Below are 21588 nucleotides of genomic sequence, written 5' to 3'. Positions count from 1 at the left end.
GTCAAGTATTGTATGGGTCAAGAAGGATAAGTTCAAACTCGAAAAATGGTTTATAGAAATAAGAAAAGAAAGAGAAACCATTTTACGCAGTTTCAATAAGGTTTTCTTGGTCAACCGAAAATGTTTTCGATTTGACCAAGATCAAACATCGGATAATAGGGAAAACATTTTTCTAGAAACTTAAGGTTTTATGTCAAACAAACAGAGCCTAAGTCATCTATGTACATTCAATGATTGCTTAAAGACCGAAAAAACCACCTTACAAACAATTTTAATGTTTAGTCTTAATATAACATGTGAGGATACTACCTTAACCTAAAAAACTTAAATCTATAAATTTAAGCATAATTTTTGTTATTTCATCGAAAGCCTTTTATGCTTGGCAATCACATTGTTGAACAATATTGTTATAGGCAACTTGAGTCATATCACTTATTGGGATCCTAGGTTTGTGAGAGTTGATAGTTAATTAAGACATTAAGTGTTTGAAATAATATGTCCATACACCAACTTAACCGGCCTCAACGCTTAAACTTATAAGTTTGGATCAAGTTATGTTAGGGGTGTAAATCCGGTTCCTATTCTCGGTTATTAGCCAAAACTGGGAACTAGATCTAGAGTTCCAATTATTGAATTTTCAATAACCTGGCCCGGATCCGGTACCCCAATTAACCGGGAAACCAATTACTCGGGGATTACCTTGTTATCCGGGATAAACCGCGTATCCGAACCAAGTATTTTTTTTTAAATATATATATATTTGGCCTTTTTTTTTTTTTTTTGGACTTCATTGGGCTTTATATATTCAGTTATAAAATTCTAGCCCAACTGTAATGAAATCCATAGCCTCTCTTAACAATAAAGCACAACCTATCACAAAGAAGTGAGGCAGATCTAGCATCCAAGCCATCAAACAGTCCCCATAATGTCTAAAAATTACAAAGGTCAACTACCATTTTTAAACAAACCAGCAACCAAAAGTTCATAAACATTAAACATATTAAAAATTAAAAAAAGTTCATACCCAAAAGTTCATAAACATTAAACATATCCAAGCATGGTTCGTGGCTTTCTGCAACTCTACTCTTAATCATCTATAACTACAATAGAAGAAAAAAAAAAAAATGAGAATGAGTTAAATGAATAAATAACAAAAATGAATTAAGAATACTGAAAAATAAAATGAATTTATAACCATTTACCATGCTCATCAAAGATTTCAATAATCTTCTCATACTCCAAGTATTGATTGCTCTTTAAGCAGTCTTAAGTGCAAATCAAGGCATCAACTGTCATTGGAGATAATGAACTCCTAAAAGGATCCAATATACGTTCTCCATTGCTGAATGCGGACTCAGATGCAACTGTGAAAATAGGAATGACCAATATATCACAGGCTATCTCTGCAAGGATAGGATATTTGGGTTCATTAACCTTCCACCAAAGTAAGATGTCAAAATCTTTTGTTGTTGCTTCACACCCATCCAAAAAATAACGATTCACCTCCGACATACATTCCAAGTTGTTCTCTTCCTCAAGGTGTTGGAATATGTCATTCATATATTCCGTCTCTGCAAGTGTATCATCAGTGTTATCACCACTAACATCTATAGAAGTAATAGTTGAACTTTCCAAACCCACATCAAATTTAGACAAACTCCCCCCATATAACTTATTATATTGCTCCCACAAACAGTTCAAGAGATATTTCACATTTGTCTCAATTTCTTTCACCCACTCATGGCTACTGCATTTTACCAAGAAATATTGTAACGCCTTAAACTTGGTATGTGGGTCAAGAATATGAGCGACATACAACAATAAGTTAATCTTATCCATAGTTCCCCAATACTTTTCACACTTCCTTTTCATATCCCAACTCACTGCACCAAGGATAGGATTAGAACTCATACATCCATCAGACAATTTTTTATAATAACACAAAGTTAAATGAAATATGAGTTTAGACAGAAAACTTCAATGTTGCTTCATGAAAAGGTTTCAAAAACTTCACAAATTCCCTATCATTTTCCCACTTATCATAGCTAGGAACAACAAAAGGATTACCATCTTCCTCCCCAAGTCGAGTAAAAGCTTTTCGGTACTTCTTAGCCGAACTCAACATCAAGTACATAGAATTCCATCTTGTTTGAACATCTAAAGACACCGTCTTCGTCATTGAATTTTTTTTCACACTTTATGCATTCTTTAAACCTTGCCATTCTCTGTGGTGAAGACCTCACAAATTTCACTGCATTCCTAATATTAGAAACACAATCACCCAATCTTTTCAAGCCTTCATTTACAACAAGATTTAATGTATGAGCGGCACACCACATGTGAAGGAATTCACCTTCCAAAATAGTATCTCTCTTGTCCTTAAACTTCCTTCTCATATAATCAATTGCCACATCATTGACTGTAGCATTGTCAACTGTAATAGTGAACATTGATTCAATCTCTCATTCTATCAATGTATTCTCCAACATTCTTCCAATATTTTCACCCTTATGACTTGAAATTAAGTTAAACTTGATTATTTTCTTATGCATTCTTCAATCAAAATCTATGAAGTTAGTGGTAATAACCATGTAGTTCAAATTTTGAAGAGATGTTTAGTATCAGTAGTGATGCAAATCCTTTTTCCCCTAAAAAAAAGCCTCCAAATTAAGTTTTTCTTTCTCATATAGTTTTATGCAATCCTTTTGTAGAGTAATGTGACATGATAAATTGAACATTCGTTCAATTCCATTCATCAATTCTCTAAACCCATCACTCTCCACATGCCTAAAAGGCAACTCCTCCCTGATGAAATATTGAACAATCAACTTCCTTACTTTAATCGGATCATTTTTCACAAATCCCAGTTGGTTGGTATTGCTATTGCTACTAGCGCCCTCTGACATTTTCTTAAATGACTGTTGCAACAGAGTTTGACCTTTGGATATATCCGATTTTCTAAGTGGAGAGGCTGGACAGTTGAAAATGTATACCCTCATAGTTGAAGTGTCATTTCTCCAGTGACACCCTAAGATCCTATTACAATAATTACATATTGCCTTAGGGTTTTTCGGGTCAATTGGTTCCACTTTTGTAAAGTGTAACCATACTTCCAACTTATTCACACAATTTTTTTTTTGAGGTACCCATACCCAATTGTGTTTGCGAGGAAAACAAGTGGGTTCCAACATTTATAGATGGTGTTCCACGATTGTCATATGACTCAGTAACATTTTCCATAATATGACAAGTTGTAGAAGTCTCACTAACGGTATTCTTCATCTGTTAAGTGTTAAAATTGTTATTTCTTATTAGTCTATTAAGAAAATTTCACCAAATGGAAGAGTATGATATTTAAGAAACAAAATATTAATCATAGATTCATAGTCTATAATTCAGATTTAATAAACTGAAATATAAACAAACCCATTTTTTTTACATGTTTATGATTAACCCAATGCCAATCTAAACCAAACAGCATCAAGTAAACCAAAAATTCGTTGCAGAAAATTCTACGTAGTTTGTCATTGCATTAGCATCTACTCTTCAAGTCTAGAATGAAACTACTCCAAATATCACAATAGAATAGCACCGCAATTCATAAAGTTCATGCACGCACCAAAATAAAAATATAATCATATAAATGATATTCCAAAACAACCAACAAAATAATATTCTAACATTTATATTCTTTTCCTACACATTCGGTAGGTAGCAACACAACAAACATTGTTCTATTTCTTATACTTCGTTTCGTTTATATCAAATATTGACTTTTCAATTTAGGAATCAAATTTGTGTACTACGAGAGACATGAAGATTGCAAGGTCTTGCTGTTTGATTCATTCCTAATTTTATAGGAAAGCAGTCATGACTATTGTTGACAAAACTGAGGCTCCTATAAGACTTGAGGTTTGTGCTTCTATCTTTGTTTCAGTGGTTGATTGGCAGGGTTGAATATATATATATACACAAATTCAGAAAGGTGCAGTGATAATGGAAAAATCCTTGATTTACAATACCGAATCAATTTGAATTCATGAGATCTATTGCCTATGTACGAATATTTGCACACATTTTTCTTACAAGCATATTGCAGAGTGGCCCAAATCAACAAGAAAATTATAAATAAGTAGTTATGCATCATGTGATCAGTCATTAGCATTGTAGAGTAAAGGAGAGTAAATATCTAGCAGCTGAAACTAATTTTATGCAGACTTATCCATGTTTTTATCCATGAAACAAAGGTACAAAAATCAAAAGGAAAACACAAAGCCCACATGTGTAGCCACAAACGTTGCATACCTTTAACAAAATTTGCAACTTTAAGTAATTTGGATAACGGGGGGGGGGGGGGGGGGGGGGGGGGGGGAGGGGGAAAGAGCGTTACCACTTTCAGAACAAGCCATCTCAGCTGAATCTTCTGTATTCCAGTGAGCTTTAGAGAAACCAAATCACTAATCCCTGACAACACCCCGGCTGTAATTGCCTGATTTACGAACATATTACACGGTATATCACACGATGATTAAATAATGAGAAAAATAGAAACCCAATTCACAAAAGTGAAAAAGATTCATATTCGAAACCCAGAAAAGAAAAACTTATCAAGATTCAAACTTTCACTTTTCTTCTACTTTCTTCCAATTTCCTATCAACCAAATAGGGGCTAAACAAAAAAAATCTATAAAATCCCCAAAATCCAATGTAGATAAGAAGTTCAAATGCAAAATTAAACCAAATCTAAAAAAATGATCTAGATCTAACCTTTGCTCCGCCTGCTTTGGTGCTTCCTTTGTTCTGTTTGCTTTAGAAATCGCCAGATCTATAGAGAAACAAAGATGAAGTCACTCAGTAAGTTTTGTTCTTCATGTCCAACAACCCAGTACAAAGAAAAGAAGAAATGAAGGCAAGCGTGAAACAAAAAATAAAAATAAAAAAAGAAGAAAACAAAACCACCTTGAAGAAGAAATGAAGAATAAATGAGAAGAGTGAAGTCAAGAAGAAATGAAGGCCAGCGGCGCAGACTGCAGAGGAAAAAAAAAAGGAAAGAAAAGAAATTAGATACATGCCGTGTATCTTAGGGTAAAAGGGTAGGGGGTATTTTTTTTTTTTTTTTTTAATAAATTAACAAACCTAGTTCCGGGTACCCCGGTATAACTGGGTTTTTCAAAATCAATATCTAAAACTAGGTCCGAATACCTCGGTTACCTGGTTATAAATAATCGGGTACTGACCGATTTTTCGGTTTCCTAGTTTTTCGGATCCGGTTCCGGACCGGTCCGGATTTACACCTTTAAGTTATGTTATATCAAACTACTCACTCAATATTTGTACACAAACATATACACTATAATATATATTTGGGATGATCCTATATCCCAAATTTTTTTTAAAAAAAAGAGCTTAGAAGTATTCTTTATATGACAATCATCTACTTGATGTAAAGCTTATTGAAGCATGCGCAACGTGGCCATGGCCCTCCAACCCCTCCCTCCAAAAACCCAATTGTCAGAAAAGGTTTTTTAATCTTTTAATTTTAATTTTTTTTTTTAAAAAAAATAGTTTAGGTCATTCTTTTTTCTTTTTCTTTTCTTTTTCAATTTGGCTGCTAGAAAAAAAAAAATTGATACAATTCGACCCTCCTAAAGTTAAATTCCTAGTTTTGTCCTTGAACTTGGCATAGCGGGAAGCTGAATCTACAAGCAAAATAACTCACTCAAGAAGTTTTAGAAAATTGATGAAAAATCACTCTGCGTTTTTTATGGAGAAAATTGAAAAATATAAGTTCTAGTTAGCTACGCCATCCTTATTAAGCTTAAATAGAAGTAGTGCCGCAGCCTTTAAAATCAAATTACAATACCCTTGTCACAATTTAGATTGATCAAATATTAAATTAGATTGATCAAACAAAAGATTGCATTCTAGATCGATTGAACATCAATTGAAATATCAATCGTACCTCTCATGAATTACTACCGAATGAACCTCATTACTTCAATCGATCGAACATCAATCAAACTATTGATCGAAGTTCTCGAGAATTTCTATTGAACAACATCTCATCCTTTCAATCAAGCAAACGTCGATTGAAGTTTAAGCAAACTATCTTTCTCAAACTTCTCAATGAAATTATTGACTAGCTGATCTACATCACTTATGCTTCATTAGAATTAGAATGATGCACAGTTTGTCAATGATATTGGACAAGTGTATGGTAGCTTCAAACGCTATCATACATCAAGATTTAACGCGGTTCGACTTAACAAGCCTACATCAATGTAGATTATGTGAAGACACTATCAAAAGATGGAGTACAAAAAGTAATAGTTAGGGAAAAATCTAGTCAAAACCTCACACTTAAACAAGAAAGAATTATTCAAAAAAAGAGAAAACAATAACAAACTCTCTCTAATCCTCTCTGTGCATGACAACTTCACAAACGAAAAATTATTTGTGCTGTGCAACGTCAAAAATATCTCTCTCACAAAGTTGATGTGCATGCTTCACGAAAGACCAGACTAGTGCTTCTTTAATGATGGCTCAAATCGGTTGAAATTCTCCAATTTCAATTCTTATAGGAGAAAGAATTCGGCTATAAGATCTTGAAGAGTGGAATCGTGTGGCCATGATGTGGCACATTTGGAGTCTTTTTGTGAAGGCCGGCTCTCTTTGGATAGCTTGGGTGGAGGTTATTTTATTGAAAGGGAGAAGCTTTTGGCATGTGAGCTTTCCCCAAGTCTGTACATGGAGTTGGCATAAGCTATTGAAAATGAGAGCTGAAGCTCTTCATTAAGTTTTATGTTGGAGATGGCTCTCAGATTCACCTTTGGTTTGATGATTGACATCCAAATGGGGTTCTTCATGCTAAATATGGGCCTCATGTTATTATGATGCTCAAAGCAAGCATGATGCTCGGCTTTCTACATTCATCAAAGATGGGCAGTGGATGTGGAGGCTTGCTCGATTTGATATGCTTGTTGTGATTCAAAGTCAATTGAGTTTGGTTCCTCTCGGTGGAAAGGATACTCCTCACTGGACTATTTCAAAGTCTGGTAAGTTTTCTTGGTCGGATACTTAGAATGCAATCCGTATTAGACACAACCCGGTGGAGTTGTGGGATTTGGTTTGGTTTTCTTTCTCCATCCCAAAACAGGCATTTGTGACTTAGTTGGTCATGATGGTGGATAATGCTTTGTCCCCTGGAAGAAAGCTCTTAATCTAGGGATATAAGGGTGATGTAAAGTGTGTGCTTTTTCGGTATGGAATTGAAGATAAAGATCATTTATTTTTCTTGTGTGGTTTCAATAGTTAAGTGTAGAAGCATGCTATTGAACTTTGTAATATTGTCCGCTATGCTAATCATCCCAAAACTGAAGAGCAATTGCTCAAACAGATTGTTTGTGATGTTATAATTCAGTTACTCTCTAAAGGTAAGTTTAAGGCTATTAAAGGAAATGTTATCCTTTGTAAGACTTGGAGCTTAGATGGGGTTTTAGTTTGATTTTGTTGTGTGAGTATTCCTTTTGTGCTTTCTTGTTGGTTTCTCTAGATGGGTTGGTATGGGGGGGTATTTTGCTTTAGCTTGGCTAAGGTTTCCTTATAAATAGATAGGTTGTTAACGATGAAGATGCAGAATTTTGTTTGTTTGTTTGTTTTTTTTTTTTTTTTTCCTCCTTTGATAACTTTTCAGATATTGTATGTATTTTTGCTTGATATCTCAGTTCATTGTGCGTTGATTGAATATGCTTATATATGATTAAGAGTTTATATCTAATATTTGCTAAGTTTTCCTGTTGCATCTATAGTTGCTAGATAGTTGTTTTTCTTATGTGATGAAAATTGTGCACTATCCAAAGCTCCCCTAAGGTACATTTTTTTACTCTCTGATTTTTAGCTTCAGAAAATTCTAATGAGAGAGATTTTTTTGATAAGATGGTCAAATTGACCAACTCGGTAGTTGAACCTAGAATCCATAAACTCTGGCATTCTCTCTAGGTTGCAGCACAAGCAATAATGAAAAGCATTTAAAAAAAATTAGAAAATTTGAATTCAAAAAAGATCCACTGCTGACTATGCTTAAATATATTCTTGAACTTGTCCTTATAGAAACAGTCAGTGACCAATTCAGTGTGGAAAAAGACGATCATTAATGGGCTAAGTGAAAGAAAAAAAAAATGCTACTTCTTAGGGGGAATGTATCAGATGAGGGTGGTTAGGCCATAGGTTTGACCTTTGACTGATCTTGTGACATCCCACATCGCCTGGGAATGAGTATGTGCTTATATGTATAAATGCACCATTTATGACACAACGCGTTTTAAAGCCGTGATGGTTATGAACCTATCAGAACTTCGCAGTTAAGCATGTTTCTGCGAGAGCAATCCCAGGATGGGTGACCTCCTGGGAAGTCTGGTTTGGGGAGACAAAAGTGGACAATATTGTGTCATTGGGGATGGGTCGTTACAAATGGTATCAGAGCCATTGCCCAGCCTGAGATGGTGGGAGTGTGCACAAGCCTAATGAGGGACGCCAGCGGGGACGCTGGGTCCAAAGAGAGGGTGATTGTGACGTCCCACATCACTTGGGAATGAGGATGTGCTTATATGTATAAATGCACCCTTTATGACACAACGTGTTTTAAAGTCGTGATGGTCATGAACTTATCAGAACTCCGCAGTTAAGCGTGCTTCTGCGAGAGCAATCCCAGGATGGGTGACCTCCTGGGAGGTCTGGTTTAGGGAGCCAAAAGCGGACAATATTGTGTCATTGGGGGTGGGTCGTTACAGATCTAACATTGATTTTCTCTCTTGTTTAGAAAATTTAGTTGTGTTAAATCATATCAGCAAACATCATACCTTATTGAGAAAGCTTTTACACACACACACAGACACACATATAGCATGAGTTGAGTAAAACTATTTAAAAATTTTACCTATACGGAAATTTATGCTCATTGATTACATTGACTCTCAATTATATGTTTGCAAATTTTTGGATTGCTATTTAACTGTCTTATCAGTTATTTATACATGCTTTTTCTAAAGCTAACTTTAGGGAAATTTTTTTTTTTCTGCAAATTTTTCTCCGATTTCAGCTTTCAGTGTGAAATGTCCAGACGGACCTGTTCTTTGGTCCGGACATGTGCAACTCTGTCGATCGATGATCTAGCAGTGTGTCGTCCGGACTCAAGCCCATTACTTTCTCAGCCAGCCGCACACCACTACATTTTCCTTCTTGATTTATCATGTCATGTTGTGTACGTTTTCTCGCAGAATTCTCTTGAGATTTTGGCATTCTCTGCACATTTCTTTTCATTCCATTGTATTCTCTTTGGTTTTTTTTTTTTTTTTTTTGTTCTTTTAAGTTGTTATGTTTTTTAGAATAATAAAATATTTATTGACTGAAATATTTTCTTGAGATATTGTGCATGAGAATCCTATTGTCTATGTGCTGGGTTGGTATTGATATATTTGTGCCATTTGGATTACTATATTTGCTTGTGTAATTTTTGGGCATCCAATTGACAGTTGTTATAATACTAAAATTTTTCTGGAACTAACAAGATCTAATCTTTCTTTACGATGTTATTTTTGAAAATATTTCTGTTTAAATTTTTTTAGGAATATGTCATCCAACGGCTCCCAGCACAGTATCCGACAGATAGATCATTTGGAAAATATACTGTTGTTGATGTCATATGCTCAAATTCCAAAGGTCTCAGGATTTAGATGAGCTTATTCTCCTAGCTCATGTAGAGCCTTCCATAGCATATTTCTTCAGATCTGCATCAGTTAGAGGTTCAATGGTGAATCTTCTCACTTGTCTTACAAACCAGTTGACTAGAAGATTTCAATCTGCGGATGATCAGTTTTAGGCTTTGTAGACTCAAGTGACTGAAGATTGTTAGTCTATGTATTCTCGGCTTTAGGAGTTAGAAGCTGAAGTGGCTCAAATTCAGATCAATGTGCGGAACACTCTCCGTCACTTGATACTAAAGGACCAGTGAGATTTGGTGCCTTGAGGATTTTCTTCCTCTTTTTAGTTGTTTTGAATTACAACTTGATTATTTGGACTACTTTCCGACAGTTTACTTTTATTCATGTTTTTTTTCAATATTAGTGCTGTTTATCTGTGGTTTTTAATACTCTGTTTACCCTTTGTACTTTTGAGACAAAAGGGGGGAGTAATTTTCATTTTGGACCGGGATTGTATTTTTAACCTGTCAAATGAATTTTGTCTCAGAATGGCCAAATGGGGAGTTTGTTAGTTTATTGGCTGCATTCTGTTGACAAAATCACTATATTGTAAGTGTACTGCTTTAACAAGGATGCGGTAATTATTCAGAGTCTTCAGAATATTTAGAGATTATTTACTTAACTATGGAAAGGCCTTAATATGACAAGTATCAATGTAACAAGCATCAAGAAGGCAATTTCCAGAGTCCAAGAAGATTCTGCGCAGTTTACAGCTCAACAAAATCGGTTCCCCAGTTGACCGTTTGGACAGCCTAGAGGAAGATTCCGGACGCTATTCAGTGTTCAAGAAGATTTTGAACTACTTAGCAGACACGTTTGGTGAAGACAATATGCAATTGTCCGGACGCGGAGACTAAAGTTTAATGAAGAAATGCGTGAGACGCGTAATAGAAGTTGGTTGTTGCTTGCTGTCCGGACGCCCACTGTCTAGGTCTGGACGCTACCTAGAGAACTCCGAATCAGAATTGTATTAGGTCTTCAAAAGCCTATGTATAGAGGTATTTAGGCTTGTATTATTCAGTGAATTCGGTACTGAATTCCAATATACTAAGAGAAGGTGTTCAGGTAGAAACAGAGATATTTGCTAACTCTCTTAGGGTGATTCTTGTGTGATTTGATCAACCTGTAAAGTCTAGCTTAGGGAGGAGTCCTAAGCTAAAGGAGTCCATTGAAGACCACTTCAAGTAGGAGACTTGGTTGGGAGACATTCATGTATAGGTACGTGTCAAAGTTAAAGGTATGGCTACTGCATAAGAGTAATGTAAGTACGAGTGCTTTGTAACTAGCTTTGTCTTCTAAATAGTAGATTTCCTGGGTTTAGCTGCCCCTGAGTGATTTTTCTCTTAACTGAGTTTCCACTTCGTTAGCAAAATATGTCTTATTTTAAATTCCGCATTTAGTTATTTTGTTACACAATTGATCACAAATACACGGTAATTATAAGTCTTTTATTTTTTTAATATGGGTAGGTAGTGCCGGATATTTAGGAATGTAAAGCCGACCGATTATAACCGAGTAACCGGCCCCAGTTTGGTACCCGATTATAGAAAATATTGAAAATGGTTATAACCAGGGTATATATATATATATATTTATTTATTTATTTATTTAAAAATACTAAAATAATAAAATTTAGGATTTTAGACTTTTACTTTCATTCCAACTTAGACCAACATATTGGGCCAAAATTGATTGAAATGTTTTTTTTAAAGAGCTAAAAAAGTCTAAATTAAGATGTGACGACCCATTATTTATTTATTTATTTTAAAAAAAAACATGCAGAAGGCACAAAATGGATCTTCACAGTGGCACCACTACTTGTCGCTTAGCCAACATAACGTACACGTTCCATAACATGTACCTGATATTCAGAGTAACATCTAACACAGCGAAATATAACATGATACCAATCAATCATAACGGAAAGCACATCTATAACTAGTCTGTGGTCCATACAAATGAGCTAATTACTCATGTCTATCTATTTAAGGCTTACAACATATACCACTATTACAAAAGAATGGCTATACAAAAATACGTGACACATGCGTCACAAGAAATATACAAAAAATAACCAAAAGACAGAGGACTCCGTAGTCCAAAACATTACGATTGTCATTGTGGCCTTCAATCGTAATACCCCAAATATAGCTCAGGAGTACCTGCAGTCACAGCATCATAATCCGTACGGTTGCGGAGATTGCCACATCCACACAGGTGAAAGAATGAGTTCACATTCTCAGTACATAATATCGAGACCTCAGTGATATTAAATTGATTGAGTTCTCGCAAAGAACCAACTTTCCTTTTTAGTCTTGTGAGCACTATAACAGCTACCAATTTTATAAACTTTTGTTTGAAAAACCCCAATAGCTGATAAAACACTGACTAATAGAAAACATTTAAAGCATACTATGTAGCTGTGAACATATATAGAAGTTCAAGTCATCCCACCTTGGAAGCTTCTACATATATATTCATCTACAATATATTACTTTTGATAGGTAGCTTAAACATATGTGCACACGATCACTCTATTACAGAATTCACGCCTACACATAAGTCTTAATCAAGAAAACATGGCATTTAGTTTAGTTGTACTAAGACATCCACATTTTCCGAATTAGGAAACACTAAGCCTATACCATCAAGCTTATTGCCTTTGAACGTCAATGTGATCATGCGAGTACTAGAGTGAGACTATTATACAAGCACGCCTTAGCTGAAGAACAACGACAACTCGTGTGGCATTACGTAGACATTAGCATCCCATAACATCATGCCTACTCCCAACAACGTATTGCCTTTAAGCGGTAACCCGTGTGGAATACATAGACAATGGCATCTCTAATTCTAGGCAATGCAATCATCTATGCACTCTCAAAATTAACGCATTCTAAATAATGCAACTAATATGTCTAGCATAAAAACTACAATACATATTATGAAAACAGCACACACAAATACAACATGATACAAGTATGCATATGCAAGTCTACAAAGCCCCTAGCTCAAAAAACCGAGTCCCTGACTCAAATCACCGAGTCCCAGACTCAATCACCGAGTCCTAAGATTGTGTAACCATGCACCAATGTACAATGTTCCAAAACAATTTATAATAACACCCAAATCCACAAACATACCACAACAATTGTTTCTCAAACACCATTTACAATATTCAAAACTCTCAACCGCAACACACAGTCACACAATTCATTTCACACTCCACATATAATATTCAATTCTGCAAAATATCATTGATAAGTTCAACATCCTCGAAAGTACTCAAATCATCCAAAACAGATATATTCAACATACAGTTGGTTTGAATTTATAAAACAACATATATATTTTGCAATTCAGTAATATATGAAAGTAATAGTTTCTCAGTGAGTAGAATACTCATCTTGGATTGCTCATACTCCCAATTTCAACAATCCTAGGTTTGACCCGCAATGTGCCGCTATAATCACAACACAATGCACCATTTAGCTATTTAACCAACAACTATATCAATTAGCACTTTGAATCGCTCAAAGGTTATAACGCGAAGTTACCCATTAACTAACTAAACCCATACATAGAAATATTCCTAGGTTTACAATTAAAATTTCCAATTTATGCAAATTTCTATTTTTAGAACCTAATCCCATAAACTAATTTTTTCACGTGTGCCATTGGTAACTTGGGATTAATCAACATTATAATTACAATTAATCCACAAATTCATAATCTAGATTTTAAACACTTAAAAGCCCCCAAATTAATTTAACCCATCAAATTTAAAGTTTCTAAACTTATACCCATAATTATAAAACACTATCCCAATCACAATATTATTAACCCATAAGCATTCACTTAGGGTTAATCACATGAAAACACAACTAAAATCAAATACCCAAAAGTTAGGGTTTGAGGAAAACTCACCAATAGTTCACCAAACCAAAACCCAAGGTTTGGGTAGCTTTAAGCAAGTTCCAACAACTCAAACACGTACGGAATAATGAGAATTAAACTCACATTTCAAGATTTTAACCCAAAAATCTCAAGAACATGAGTTTAGTATTTTACCTCAAAATGATCAGTGAAAATGTAGATCCGAGTACAAGGATCACGTTTCCGAAGACGGATTGAAAATCGGACCGTTGGATCTTTGTAGATCGTGATTTTTCTATGGGAAAACCTATGAAAATTGTGAGGGTGGGGAAAAAAACTAGGTTCTGCCGAGAAGAAAAGGGTGTTCTGTCCTTATTAGAACAGGTTCCGTCCGGACGGGCCTTATGAGTCGTTCGTACAAGCGTGAAATTGAGGCGTCCGCCTCACTTAAATGAGGCACCGTCCGGACGCGCCACATTATTTTAACATATATGTATATTTTTATTTCCTTTATTTCATGGACTTTCTACGTGTTTCTCTATGTGTCCTATTACAGTATCTACCCACCAAGTTAATCTCAGTCGTTTATTCACTAGATTTTACTATTAAAATGCGATTTAACATTCAGGACATTACATAAGTCCAAAAAGTAGGTACAATACCCAAATTAGGTAAAAAAAACTCAATTTTTTAAAATTTTACTTTTCGGGTTTCAAATAACCGGGTAACAACCAGTAACCGCCGATTATTAAATAACCGATTAATCGGCTACCCGATTACCGGAGCCGGTTGGCAATTTTGGCTAATTGGCTACCCCGGTTACGGTTGTTGGTTTTAGCCAACAACCGGTAACCAGTAACCGTAACCGGGTTTTCATCTCAATCCTCCTCTCACTATCCATATTCTGCTATTCGCTTGCATATATGCGGATAGCAGATCTGGTATATGCCTGCTCGGGGTTAGGGGCTAAAAATCGGTCTGTAACCTGTGTAGACTAGCGGATAGCAGATGCAGAGCAATTTCTATTGGGCTGATGTTGTAATTCCCATCAGTCAATATTTTTGGGAAGAGATGAATAGCTCACATAGAGTGAATGGTTAATAAAGATACTTATGGATGTTAAGTCCCACATTGCCTACTTATTAGGTGAAAATGAGCTTTATAATGGATTCTAGGAAAGTTCCAAATGGACTAGTCTTTTTGGGGTGATAGCGCAGATGTGGCTAGTGCTTTCTCTTGGTTCGTTACATTATCTGTACCGAAAGTGACAAAAATATCCTTATAAAAAAATTAGAGAAAAGTACAAATTGCACAAAAAATTGTCAAAGGGTAGATGCTCGACCAAGCCAATTACCAACCGACCCACCCACCATGTCTTAGCAAAAAAATTTTATAAGCGTATTTGTCTTTTTGATAATATTTTTTTAAGGGTATTTTTGTCTTTTTGTAGGACAAAATGAATAGATTGTAATTTTTTAATAGTTTGAAAGAGAAAATATTGTTCTAATTGAAAGTTGGAAGAGCATTTTTTTTTTTTAAAGTAAAAATCAACATAAAAACTGTCGCATCAATTTAGTTAAATGAACGTGAGGTACGGTGTATTAGTTGAGATGTAAGTATCTTCGACGTCGCTATTCTTAGCCATCGGACAAATGTACAACGTGTCCAAAACTCCATCTTGGAAAATCTTTTGTGAAGTAACATGCGAGGACGATCCCAAATTCAGGTCGACAGAAATCTGCAATCAATGAATCTTTCCAATATGCACGTGAATACAAAAGAGATGGAAACAAGTCGGTTTTTCTTTTTTTCTTTTTCTTTTTCTTTTTTTTTTTAATTAAATACTCAAATTTTAAAAAGTGTCAATTTAAAGTATCAATCTTTTAATTTTTTTTTTCAATTTTAATCATCCGTTAGAATTTTTTGTTAAATCATATCAAAATTTTCAAAATATCCGTACGCATGTTTTTATGTTTTAAAAAAAAAATTATAAAAAATTTAAAAGATTCATGTATGAGTATTTTTATAAATTTTATTAAATTCTGACCAACATTTAAATCTTTAAAAATTCTTTCTTTTCGAAAAAAAAAAAAAAGAGGTGATTTTTGGAAATTTTGACAAAATTTAATGGTAAATTCTAACAAAGGGTTAAAATTGAAAAAAATTAAAAGATGAATATCCTAAATTGACATTTTTTTAGTTTTATAGAGTATGATTCTTTCTATTTCAGATGAAACGAAGAAGGACCGGTTAGTGTTAAAAGAAGGGCAAATTGTCTCAATGTTAAACTTGAGACAATTTTACCGCTCATATTTGCACCTAACAGGCTTGAAACGAAGATAATCTTTGTAAGAATTTACCCTCTTAAATAAAAAACCAACTCCCCTCAATTTCAAATCGGCCTCCATTTTCAAAGATAGCAGATAAGGTGCGTCGCCCATTTTCAAAGATAGCAGATACTTGTAGGAAGGTGCACCAAACGTATAGAAGGCCATTCATTGAAGGTACAATGATTATGTAGAAGACTCCAAACTTGGCCTCTGGCCTCATGTGAAGAGAATATCGAAGTTTCAAGGATTTTCCACTGAATTTTCTACCGTTCGGTGCCTTTTTCGTCTTCTCTCTTCAAAAGTAGTTTTTGATAGGCTGGATTGGGTCACAAATTCTTGGACTTTGCCATAAAACTCTAAAAGTACTATGGCTGGTCCCTATAAAGTTCAAATATCCAGCTAGTTTTACATGAACTTTAGCAGCTCGAAATTAGGTAAAAAAAAAGGTGGGGGGTGGAGATGTCTGTGAATCCGACCAGGACCATGATGTCTCTCTCCCAAAAAAAAAAAAAAAAAAAAAAATTTAGCTTTTTAAGAAGATAAAGAGTGACACAAGCTGGGAGGAGAATTGTAAGAAAGAAACATTAGTCAAGAAAAATTATTAAATTGGGAGAACTTCACTTATAAATTTTAAATTTTTACCCATTTTAAAAGAAGGTACTTAAACTTTAAAACGACTCAAGTTAAGGTATCAATTTTTCAAAAAGTTTCAATCTCAGTCCCCCGTTAGAATTTTTCATCAAGTCTTGTAAAAATTCTCAAAATACTTCTCATTTTTTTTAGGAAAAAAAAAAAATTGCTAAGATTTAAGTGTCGGTTAGAATTTAACGGAATTCGCAAAAATACTCATGCCTGAATCTTTAAAAAATTTTTATAATTTTTTTTTAAAAAATAAATATAGGGATATTCTGGTAATTTTGATAGGATTTAACGAAAAATTCTAACAAATGACTAAAATTTAAATTTTTTGAAAAATGGATACCTTAAATTGAAACATTTTTTTTAAAAAAATAAAAAATAAAATGAAAAGTTCACTTATAGCCTCTATAATTTCATCACTTTTACAATTAAGTACTCAAATTTTAAAAAATGTCAATTAAAAGTATTCATCTTTCATTTTTTTTTTTCAATTTCAACCATCCATTAGAATTTTCTGTTAAATCCTATCAAAATTTCCAAAATACTTGTGTTTTTATATTTTTATTTAAAAAAAAAAATATAAAATTTTCAAAGATTCAGGCATAGGTATTTTTGCAAATTTCGTTAAATTCTTACTAACACTTAAATCTTTGCAATTTTTTTTTTCATTTTTTTCCCTAAAAAAGGGTATTTTTTGAGAATTTTGACAGGATTTAACGGCAAATTCTAACGGAGTGTTGAAATTGAAAAAAATTAAAAAATAAATATCATGAATTGATACTTTTTAAAGTTTGAGTACTTAATTGTAAAAGTGATGAAATAACAGGGACTATAAGTGAAGTTATCATTTTTTTTTAATTTTTTTTTTTAATTTTATAGAATATGATTGTTTCTATTTCAGATGAAATGAAGAAGAGCCTGTTAGTGTTAAAAGATGGGCAAAATTGTCTCAACCTTAAACTTCGGACAATTTTACTCCTCATATTTACACTAACCAGCTTGAAATGAAGAGAATCCTTATCAAAATTTTACCCCTCTTAAACAAGAAACCGACTGCTCTCCATTTCAAATCGTCCTCAATTTTCAAAGAGAACAGATACTTGTGCGAAGGTGCACAATGAATAGTACAAGGCCATTCAGTGGGACACGGCAGTGAATGATTGTGTTGGTAGGGGCCGGTATGATTATGCAGAAGACTCCAAACTTAATTGGCCTCTAGCCTCATGCCTCATGCCTCATGCCTCATGCCTCATGTGAAGAGAATATCAAAGTCTGAATTATTTTCCAATGAATTTTCTACCGTTCGGTGCCTTTTTTGTCTTCTCTCTTAAAAACTCAAAAGTAGCTTCTGATAGGCTGGATTTGGTCACAAATTCTTGGACTTTGCCAAAGAAATCTGAAAGTATGGCTGCCTGGTCCCTATAAAGTTCAAATATCCAGCTAGCTTTAAATGAACTTTAGCAGCTCGAAATTAGGGGGGATTGTGCTTTCCAATCTGTGAATCCGACCAGCACCATGATGTCTCTCTCCCAAGAAAACAAAAATTTTAGCCTTTTAAGAAGATAATGAGTGACACAAGTTGGGAGGAGGACAATTGTAATAAAGAAACATTAGTCAAGAAAAATTATTAAATTGAGAGAAATTTATTTATTATTTTTCAACTTTTACTTCTTCGGAAAAGAAGAATATAAATTTTAAGACGTCTTAAGTTAGGGTATTCAATTTTTAAAAAGTTTCAATCTTAGTCATCTGTTAAAATTTTTCGTTCAATTTTGTCAATATTATAAGAAAAAAAATTACTAAAATTTAGGTGTTGGTTAGAATTTAACGGAATTTGTAAAAATACCCATGTCTGAATGTTTAAAAAAAAAAGTGAACACAAGGGTATTTTAGAAATTTTGATAGGATTTAACGAAAAATTCTAACAAAGGACTGAGATTAAAATTTTTTGAAAAATGAAAATTAAACTCGAAAAATGATTTATGCAAATCTTTTTTCGTAACTAACAAAGCCTTTTTTGTCAAACCAAAACTATTTTTAATTTGATTATTATTTTTTGTCTCATCAAACACCATAAAATACAAAAGATATTAAATTAAATTTAATAATATATATAAAATTTTAAACATCGTCATTCTGACGTCATGCAAATCAATAAATATAATTAAAAAATAGAAAATAAAATCTAACCATGGAATGGAGATTGAGAGAATCGTAATCCGATTGATTACTTATTAAATCTCTACGGGATGAATATTCTTGCAAGGAACATGTTGTAACAGTCACGGATGCCTAATAGGCTAAGAAAAGGCATCAATTTTCTCCACAAGAAACTTCGCCTCCTCTCTCTCTCTCTCTCTTAGTCTCATCATGCAACATCAATCATGGATTATCATCGGAACAATCTGTGCGACTCTAGTGCACGTATGCTTAACACTGGACTCTCCTTCAGGAGATGATAAAATCGTCAGCTTGCCAGGGCAGCCACAGGTCAGTTTCCAGCAATATGCAGGATATGTAACCATTGATGAAAAGCAACAGAGAGCTCTGTTTTACTACTTCGTTGAAGCAGAAACCGAACCAGCTTCGAAGCCTCTTGTTCTTTGGTTGAATGGCGGTAAAATTCATATCATTTTATATATTAAACTGCTCTAAAATCTCAACTGGCTTGAATGAATGAAATCCTTAATGGGTTTTGAAGGACCTGGCTGTTCATCGATTGGAGCTGGAGCCTTTTCCGAGCATGGGCCTTTTAGGCCAAGCGGAGACATTCTCGTCAGAAATTATTATAGCTGGAATAAAGGTAACCCCATAAGACTTTTTGTTTTGTGTGTTGAATGTGAATGTGACTGTGCCCATAAGATTATATTCAAGTAATTGTCAGATTTACTTGTAAGTTTCTCTCTGTTACAGAAGCAAATATGTTATACCTGGAATCACCAGCAGGAGTTGGATTCTCCTACTCTGCTAACACATCTTTCTATGATTCAGTGAACGATGAACTGACAGGTTTTGAATTCATAACTTATTCCATCAAACGTATGAGTGCCACCAAAAGAGATATTCTTAATAGATATTCTGGTTTTGTTCATTTACAGCACAAGACAACCTAGTGTTCCTCGAGCGCTGGTTCACAAAATTCCCAGAGTACAAAAGTAGAGATTTTTTCATCACAGGGGAGAGCTATGCAGGTGTGTTCTAAGTTAATAGAAACAACTTGTACAGTTGAGATAGGAGAAACTGATGAAATTTCTGCTTCTTACCAGGACACTATGTTCCACAACTTGCACACCTCATTATTCAATCTAACGCAAAATTCAATCTCAAGGGCATAGCTGTAAGTAGAAGAAAAAGGACCATTTAGAAAGAAAGATTAAGTCGATGCTTCAATTTTTTGGACTGAGATTCATGGCAATTAAATTTCTAACCATTTAAGTAATTAACTTGAGAGAACCCATATGAGATTCACGTTCAAATAAATTTTGGGACCTCTCATATTATTGTTCCTTATCCCAAATTTTTACCCCAAATTTAATTTGCTCAAATTCCCATGGGTGCAGATAGGGAATCCTCTACTGGAGTTCAATACTGATTTCAACTCCCGGGCTGAGTTCTTATGGTCTCACGGATTAATATCTGATTCAGCTTTTGAAAGTTTCACTTCAATCTGTAATTACTCCCAAATCAGAAGACAGTATGCAAGTAGTGGCTCTCTCACCCCTGTTTGCTCCAAAGTATTTAGCCAAGTTTCCAGAGAAATTAGTAAGTTTGTCGACACATATGATGTCACTCTTGATGTCTGTTTAACATCGCTTCTTTCGCAATCCGAAGTGTTGAATCAAATGGTGAGAATTGGCTTTTTCTCATACACATTTTTCTTCGTTGCTTGTCTCAAACATGTATGGAAACTCTGGTTTCCTCTGTTTCTTGTACCTGCTTATGTTTTCCTCTGCTAAAATTTTTTCTCCCACTTGTAGCAAGACACAGAGAAAATAGATGTTTGTGTGGAAGATGAAACAATTAAGTACTTGAACCGGATAGAAGTACAGAAGGCTTTTCATGGTCGGCTTATTGGAGTCACCACATGGACTATTTGCAGCGAGTAAGGACCTAACTCTAATTGATATGGGTAGAGAATCCATTGCCTAAATAAACATGAAAACATTCTTGTGGAAAATGGGCGTTCTTGAATGTTTTCATAACCATGCTTTTCCCCAAAACATATCCCAATTCCAGGGTTGTTCATGGCAGCATACAGTAAGAGACATTCTAATTGGTTTCTTCTTGCATGTTCTCATTCTTGTGACATTGGTGGTTTTCTTTCTTAATAACAGCGTCGTGAAATATGACATGCAAAATCTAGAAATACCTACCATCCATGTTCTGGGTGCACTTGTCAAGTCTGGCATCCGGGTGTTGGTATACAGGTAGATTAAGCAAACTTTATACACATTTATTTCCTTTAGTTTGTTATCCATGGACTCATCATCATCAAGATTCTCAATTTCTGCAGCGGAGACCAAGATTCGATTCTCCCACTTACTGGGACACGGACACTTGTAAATGGACTGGCCAAGGAGTTGGGACTAGATACAGCTGTGCCTTACAGAGCCTGGTTTGAAGGAAGACAGGTTAGAGTTTCTGAGAATGTGTTTGAACAAAACAATCAAAACCTTTACTTTGTCTTTCTTACTTTTGCTTTTGCTTTGCAGGTAGCTGGATGGACACAAGTATATGGTGACAAGTTATCTTTCGCCACCATTAGAGGAGCATCGCATGAAGCTCCATTTTCACAGCCAAAGAGATCACTCGTTCTATTGAGTGCATTTTTGGCAGGAAAGCCACTGCCGGAAGTACTCTCATAGACACAGCAACTTCATTAATAAATGTTAAGTAATCCTATTGTTACATTCGACGAGTAATCCTTTACATTTCTTCACAACAGCAGAGACTATTCTCTCAGTTCTGAACATTTTTTCACCAAA

General features: G+C 34.6%; 1 protein-coding gene across 1 annotated transcript; it reads left to right on the top strand.

Annotated features, from left to right (window-relative positions):
- Positions 1 to 18853: 18853 nt before the first annotated feature.
- On the top strand, positions 18854 to 21588 carry LOC133874116 (serine carboxypeptidase-like 45). The gene is made up of 10 exons (XM_062311952.1): positions 18854 to 19220; positions 19305 to 19406; positions 19517 to 19612; positions 19702 to 19794; positions 19870 to 19940; positions 20164 to 20448; positions 20581 to 20705; positions 20938 to 21030; positions 21117 to 21234; positions 21316 to 21588. Exons 1-10 carry the CDS (start codon positions 18974 to 18976, stop codon positions 21466 to 21468), a joined length of 1383 nt encoding a protein of 460 aa, XP_062167936.1. The 5' UTR covers positions 18854 to 18973; the 3' UTR covers positions 21469 to 21588.

This window comes from Alnus glutinosa, chromosome 7, assembly GCF_958979055.1.
Source record: "Alnus glutinosa chromosome 7, dhAlnGlut1.1, whole genome shotgun sequence".
NCBI lineage: Eukaryota > Viridiplantae > Streptophyta > Magnoliopsida > Fagales > Betulaceae > Alnus > Alnus glutinosa.
The sequence above is the reverse complement of the archived record's forward strand: the minus strand, read 5'-3'. Positions and strand labels throughout refer to the sequence as shown.

What these genes read in the sequence shown, in the direction of transcription:
- LOC133874116 (XM_062311952.1), top strand. Translation starts at nt 18,974, where the DNA reads ATGCAACATCAATCATGGATTATCATCGGAACAATCTGTGCGACTCTA. An exon ending in CCGAAGTGTTGAATCAAATG is followed by an intron (nt 20,449 to 20,580) that starts GTGAGAATTGGC and finishes TCCCACTTGTAG; the next exon opens with CAAGACACAGAGAAAATAGA. An exon ending in ACATGGACTATTTGCAGCGA is followed by an intron (nt 20,706 to 20,937) that starts GTAAGGACCTAA and finishes TCTTAATAACAG; the next exon opens with CGTCGTGAAATATGACATGC.